A 7,386-nucleotide genomic window follows, 5' to 3' on the forward strand; every position below is an offset into this window, starting at 1 on the left:
CAGTAAATCACAGCATCTGGCTCACTCCCACTCACGGTAAGCTCCCAAGAGCAATAAAACAAAACAGGGGGTATCAATATATTCTGGTTAACGACAAATCTCTTTGATATTTATGGCTGTGCAGGGAGCACAGAGCAAAAAACGTCTTCACAATATCACAATAGTTTCTTGTCCAAACATGTGAATTATAGCAACAGTGTTAAGAAGAAAGTTCCTACAATAGCAGTAAGGAAGCCATACCTGGCATCAAAATATTGTAAAAAATAAATATGGAATCAATTGCCCAACCCAATGAAATGTACATATCATTTCATTTTTAATAACATTATATAGTAAAGATGAGAATTTTATGAACAAGCATATACTATAATTGCAGTCTCCCCTTAGTGCAAAGATAAATATGAGAATAAAACCAGTAAATCAGGCAGACAAATAAATAAAAATGATGCAATTTAAAAGAAGGAGTATGTCGAGGTACTGACTTGTAATCTCGTTAGATATAAGTTGACAGGATAAAATATTTTACTGTGTTGAGGCCTTTAGGACGTGATAGAGCCATGTCTCACCTCAGAGAGCAGCTGGAGATTCCACAACAGCTCCTTATCCAGCTCGTCCTCACTCTGCAACTCCTCGTCTACACACACACACATAAAGAGGGTATACATGTATTGCTCTCCTGAGTGGCTAATCTCATTTTGCTAAATTCTGGGGTCATTTTAGTTTTAATCCATGCTTGTTGTGCATGTTGTTGGTTTTAAATATTTAAAATTAGAATTTTATACACATTCGCAGAATTAAATGTAATACTTTTTTTAATTTTGATTTGAAGACCAAATACATACTAAATTGTATTCCTATCAGCCTCTGCCGTATTTGGTTTCTAGCCTTTTAATCCATGTTTGAATTTTAACGAAAGAAAGTGGTTAACATTATACCGTATAAACATAATGACATGGTTGCCATGTAATTGTGAGCATGCTAGCATTAAAAATGTGGGTTATCTGAGTAAATTATAAATGTAAGTTATAATTTTATGTTTTGTAAACATGAACAAATAACAAATAAAAGAAACACAGTATATATGTTACATAAATTAGATTTCTACAGTAAATCCCTGCATTATTTTCAGTAGAATTACAATGTTCTTAAAATGTAAAAAAAATATCAATAGTATAAGCTTCTTTCCTAAAATAATCACATAACACATTTTTTTTAACATGAATTTGGATCCTCTGTTGACGTCACACTCTATCTTTAATTGTTCTGAGATTGCTGCGGTCTGATGATGTGAAAAATATTTGATCCCAAACAGTACCGTTTTATTCGTTAGTGAACAAACATTTGAATGAACTTGTTCGAAGCTCATTTTGTCATTAGGCAAACACACAATGTCTACACTACACTGACACACACACTAGACTGTTCACCCACACAAAATGTGGTACTGACTGTTGGTAATGTGGAAAATGACGCTGCAGCAGTGAGGGATGAACAGACGGAGAGACTCAGCAGGATGACACTGTGAACACGGACCACAAACACTGAAATGAACAGCATAATTTCCTGCAGCTGTGTCTTGATCATGAGCTACGTATGAATTACAATCCCTCTTGGTGAGATATACTACTACATACACATGCATACAGTACCTTGGCCGCAGCTCGACACATGTCAGCCACCATCCTGCCTGACACGCATGTCTCAAAGATGTTGGAGGTGGCAAAGTTGTAAACCTTGTGCAACGCCACCTAACATGAAGGCAAGGTTAGAGAGAGTCAGGTGATGCATACGTAGTAGTAGTATAGAAGATTAAGAGTAAGAACAGCTCCACAGAAAATATATGAGGGTTTCTTTGTAGTATCAGTTGATTTTGTACTGTTTTTTGGTTCTAGATTCTTCCTCCTTCTGTATTCGGTCTCCTATCCTAGTCCTTTCTCCTTCTTTGTGAAGTGTGAAAGCTCTCCTTTGTACTCTCTATAGTAATAGATATGACTACTCCAAATGTAAGTACTGCTAAAAGAAAAGGGGAACATCTACTGTAAATCGAAATCTTTACTGTTATAACTCTTTGATAACGAAATAATGCAACATAAATCAGCCAAACCAAAATCACTAATGAGGACTGGATTTAAAATAACACAGAAAATCAAAAACTGTGATTATACAGTGTTCAGGTTTTATCAAGGTTGTGTTGCTAATACAGATTACGCAGTCTTGTTGTCAGCCTTGGGCCACATATGTTGGGATTACAGACTCTGCTGTTTTGTGTTCACTTCCTGTTTTCCTGCTGCGTGAGCCTGTCCTTATTCCTTATTCCTTATTCGCTTCCCTGTTCCTGACTGTGCATGCTGCTGGCTGAATGCGTGTGGATTCCTGATTTCCATGCCAGTCGTTCCTGTACGCCTGAGCTTGACCATCTCATCAGCACTCTGTGTTGAGTGGCTGCAGGACGTAAAGACCAACTCTTCCACCGACAATCTGCCTTTGGAGATTTGTTCCACTGCCGGTCTGCATGAATTTTGCCTGTGCATACCTGCCTGTAAAATGTTTTCACTGTCATGTGTAAAACAAATTCTAATTTTCCTTTTATATTATGTGTCTCTTATGTACTTACAGGGTCAATTTACTCCTTACACCGTGTTCCTCTACAAGATGTGAGACCCAGATGATTGTGGATGTAATCAGTTTAAAATCAGGGTTTGTGAGTAGTTTTACATAAAATGTGGCAGCCATTTGAAAGAATTTGGCATTTGTGAAACAACAAGATTTCTCCAGAAGTAGGATGGGCCTCAAAGTGAATACCATTGAATGACTGTAAAGTAATGATTATGTTATGTATTATGAATGGATAAGTACACGTAAAGTCCCTGGAAACATTAATTATTCACAAATACATTACCAACCAATCAAATATAATCTTAAGGAAGAATTTATTAAGAGTAAACAGAGTTAACACTAAAAAAAACAACAACACTTGAGGACTGTGGGGATGTGACTTGATCTTTTTTGATTAGCACTTATCTGGCAACACGGTCAAAGCTGCACAATTTTATACATATTTGGATTTGTGATCTGGTCTGTATGTGATGATTTGTAGGTATGAAAATTGGTGCTGTAGCTATTGGAGGTAAACAGAGCAGTCTCTGTTGTGGCTAACTACATAACAAGTATCGCAAGTGTTGCTGAAGTGATGGTGATGTGATGTTCGATGTGTCCATCACTGTTGGGTGCACTTTGAGCTCAGTTTGGGCTGTGTAGTGTTTGAACTAAATGTGATTTGATTGGCAAGTGCCTGTGCTGGAATACTTGCAAAATGTGGTTTGACGCTCAAGCTCATGCTTGGAAGTACAGTTTGACGATACTTGATGCTCCATTCAGAATGAATGAGAAGCAATTCAGTTGACGTCTCCATCACGTACATGTGAATCCAGAGTAAGAAGTAGCTGACTTTATTGTTAGTCGTCCATATTAGGAACAAGAAACAAATGCTTCAGGGCAGATTAAAGAACTTAAGTAAAGGCAGCGACGTTGGCTTTAAGGCAAAGTTGTAATGGAAACTGCGTGTAATACCTTGTATATTTCTGTGGAGCACTGCGTTAAGACGGTGCTGACAGTAGAGAACAGACCCAGTTCTACCAGGCTCTCCAGATGAGTCTGGGTATCTGTCTCTGTCTCGTCTCTCGTCTGTTCCAGTGTACTGCTGTCTATCAGAGCAAAACACCTGCACAAGTGCACACGCACACACACACACACAGTGAACTGAAGTGCACACTTACACACCTGCTAGCAATAAAACATGTCAACAGTTTAAAAGGCACAGCTGGAGACGCAGAGCAAAGCATTTCAAACAGAGAGCGAGACATTCATACTAAGGCGCAGACAGTGAAGCATTATGAAGTGACTCTTTGACTTGTTTGTTTGTCTCTACCTGTCCAGGAACTGAAGAACAAAGTCTTCAAACTCAGCTGAAGCAAAACACAGATCTTTCTCAATCTGAGAAGGAGAAACAAAGTATTAGTTGGTGTTTGTATATCGTCAGTGGGCTTTAGTTTATGTCCCTGTATGTGAGGTGGTTTTTATTCCAATAAGAAGAAAGAAAATGTGATTGTTTTCAAATCTTGGCAAACAGTAGATAAGAAGATTAGGAGAGGGAAACAGATTGCTCAACTTTTATTATTGCATGCATGTATATTTAATCTCTTCTGTGATTATTTGTTAATGTGTGTGCTTCATCTACCTCTGTGAGATCACTGTGTCGAGAAGGAGCAGACGAACAATCCACTAAAGGCACCAGAGTGGTGAAGGTGGCGATGAACTGGAACGTTATCTGGATACAGCAATGACACAACAGGAATTTACATCATTGGACGTGATTGCGGCCCAAGTTAAATCACCAACCAGATGTCGGTGGTATCGTTTTTCAAACTTTATACACAGATTTATTCTAATGTGATGGATTAATATACTCTGGAGACAATGAGCACACCAAATGGGAAAAGTGATCCATTTCAAAATCTCAGCAGAGACTAAAGACCGGGCCTCATTAATTGTGAGTTCTTCAAACTGAGATATTCATTCCACTTCCAGGAATAATTAATAGCATAAAGCAGAGCAGAAAGGAATTTACTCTGAAAGAACTGCATTGTCTACTCTCTGTCTACACCAACACATCCATTGCTCACCATGCACTTGCTGAAGTCGTTGGGGTCCACCCCTGGCAGACAGCCCATGAGCAGTGAGAGCACGTGCGCACGGCCCTCTGGGTAATGGTTGTTAGGGGAAACCAGGCTGCGAGCCATGCCGATCATGCAGCTGAGGGTGGCAGTGAGGGTGTGCGGCTCCGTCAGGGTCTCCATTGCTGCGTAGGTCCTGTTTTTTACAAGACACAAGTAAGGGTATTGTGAGTGAATGAGTGTGTGTGTGTGTGTGTGTGTGTGAGGATATTACATGAAGTAAAAGGCACAGGTGCATACTGCTGTTGTGAAGCATCTGCAGGGTAATTACTGCGTTTTCACCTGCTTATCAACACTTGCAGCAGTTGTGTGACACACAGCTCATGGGTCTAATTTGGGGTATTTAAAGAAGTTGTGAAAGCTGTGACTCAGGAGGTAGAGTAGTTTGTTAACTTATCAGCGGGTCGTTGATATCAGTCTAAATATCAGTAGTATCTAGACTGGAGGAGCCTGAAATGTCTCCCATGTCATCATCCAAGTATGAGTGTAGGTATGACAGAGAGGTTGCTGTGTTTGAATGTGTTGTGCTGCATAAAGCACTTTGACATAAAAAGTGCTGTACCACTGCAGTTCATTTACCATGTAAGTCCCTCATCACTCAACAGATGCAATGTGTCACAATGCAAACCCCCTCTCAAAGTCATAACTGAAACAAATCTGAGCGCAAGTATAAAAATAATTTGATTCTTCCCTTTTTATTTTTGCTTTTCGAAGGCATCCCTGTCTTTGATACCCACTGCAAATACATCAATAAATCAAATAATAATCACATAGAATGTGTTGCTAATTAACCCCATTAGTTTATTTGGTGCAAAATCACATATGCAGGCTAAAATCCCCAACACACACTTCCAATTGACCGAAAATCTACACATAAAACATTAGGCTTTAGATTTCTCACACAATCACTTACTTCTCAAGTACGGGTGGTATGGCAAGTTCTGGAGTAAGGAGTGCCAGGTTCTGTAGAGCGTAGGCTGCATCATTGCTGCCAGTTTTACTGTAAATCACCAGAGGAGGGCACACACACACACACATAGTCAGATAATCAAAGATGACCTCTCTTTGTCCTGATTGGGGTTATTGTTTGACTGTGGTCACTGCAGGGATAGGCAGATTGAAAAAGTGTATTTACAATTTAATGTAAACTTATACCTGCTTAACATTAAATCAATTACAATTAGTTGTAAGTGATGTTTTTCAGCTTTATTTAATCTCCTCATCATCAGCTAACTGGCCAAGGCTTTGTTTAGCAATGATATTTGTGGGGAAAATGACATTCTAGTTGAGATTAAACTGAACATTAAAAGGTGGAAAAGCAAATACATAGCAAGGATCTATTTGTGAACACGACTTCTGGAGGATATTCAGTGGTTAAACAAGGGTTGCCGCAGACAGCTCACACCAACTCCCACTACAACACCTAAGTTTTCTATTCCTGCCTGTGTAGAAATAGTTTCTATCGGCCTGCCCACTTAGCATGAGCTTTTGTTGCACTGTCTTTGTTTTTAAATGTCATCTCACAAGCTATTTTTACAAAAATGTAACTAATATGGTCCTTATACATTATTATACATTATGTTGTACCATGTTTCACAATGCTGCATCCATAATGATTTGCCCTATCCTCAAGGTGACCTATTCTTTTTGCTTGTATTTATACATGTTGATGAACACCTTCATGTGTTAACCTCTTTTGAGACATAATGTGTTTAAATCTGTGAAAAGGTGTAAAGTCTACATGCTTATGAACCTGAACATGGCCAAAAGGGCAGCTCCAATGAGGCTGCGGGTGAACTCCTGCAGGTCTGCATCAGTCAACCTCTGACCCTCAGGAACCACTGTGATCCAACTGGGATCACCGTGACGCTCCCGGTGCACACGGCGCACAACACTTGCAGGCAGACGCTGAAGCAGCCGCATGAGTCGAGACTGCAGGTGAACACACACACACACACACACACACAGAATCGACATTAGTGTTATCATCAGGAGACACATTCACAGAGTCTGTCGTAAACAGATCTGAGATATCGTTCTTTTCTCCAGAGCTGGTGCATTATTGAGATGTTAGTGAGAAGAGAGCCAGCCAAGTCCTGAAGGACAGGTTGTAAATCAAAGAGTGTGATAGGTAGCAGCTGAAAACACATTTGTTACTCTCTCACATACCTGTGGGTGTGTTTGTGTGTGAATGAGAGAGCGACTTACCTGCCAGCGACCATGATTGGAGGGATGGTAGAAAGAAGCGATACTGTTGAAGAGGCAGGTCAGTTGTTTCTGTGCAGGATTTCCTGGTCCACCCTGCAGGGGCATAAAGTAGTTCTCTGATTAAGACGCTGCAATAAAAATATACATATTCTAGTGATTTGGCCTGGACAAAAAAAATAAACTCTGGTTGTGAAGCCCCAAGAGTCACCTTTTAGATTTGTTCTATAATATCAGCGGTCAATCACACTAGTGTCTACTCATATGTGCTGTGCTTCACTGTCAATCTCCCTCCAACTGGGAACATAATTTACATAACTGACATCATGTGCTATTAAGGACGACCTGAAACTAGTGATTGAGACCATTTACACCTCTGGAAAATGTTTACTGAGGCTACTGTACTATTGTTCTGTATCTGTTTCCAGAAACTTATACCTGTGAAAAA

At 39.7% G+C, this 7,386-nt stretch overlaps 1 protein-coding gene across 2 annotated transcripts in view; it reads right to left on the reverse strand.

Moving 5' to 3' along the window:
• The window catches only part of psme4b (proteasome activator subunit 4b), a 42,477-nt gene that overhangs the window by 24,583 nt on the left and 10,508 nt on the right, over positions 1–7,386 (reverse strand). For both annotated transcript variants that reach the window (XM_058621836.1, XM_058621837.1), the window contains exons 9-18: positions 6,942–7,034; positions 6,487–6,665; positions 5,647–5,733; positions 4,683–4,869; positions 4,238–4,327; positions 3,929–3,993; positions 3,571–3,721; positions 1,650–1,748; positions 1,450–1,519; positions 567–634 (exon numbers count right to left, since the gene is read on the reverse strand). In XM_058621836.1, coding sequence (XP_058477819.1) covers positions 567–634; positions 1,450–1,519; positions 1,650–1,748; positions 3,571–3,721; positions 3,929–3,993; positions 4,238–4,327; positions 4,683–4,869; positions 5,647–5,733; positions 6,487–6,665; positions 6,942–7,034 — 1,089 coding nt within the window. The remainder of the gene's footprint in view (positions 1–566; positions 635–1,449; positions 1,520–1,649; positions 1,749–3,570; positions 3,722–3,928; positions 3,994–4,237; positions 4,328–4,682; positions 4,870–5,646; positions 5,734–6,486; positions 6,666–6,941; positions 7,035–7,386) is intronic.

Source organism: Solea solea, chromosome 21, assembly GCF_958295425.1.
Source record: "Solea solea chromosome 21, fSolSol10.1, whole genome shotgun sequence".
Taxonomy (NCBI): Eukaryota; Metazoa; Chordata; class Actinopteri; order Pleuronectiformes; family Soleidae; genus Solea; species Solea solea.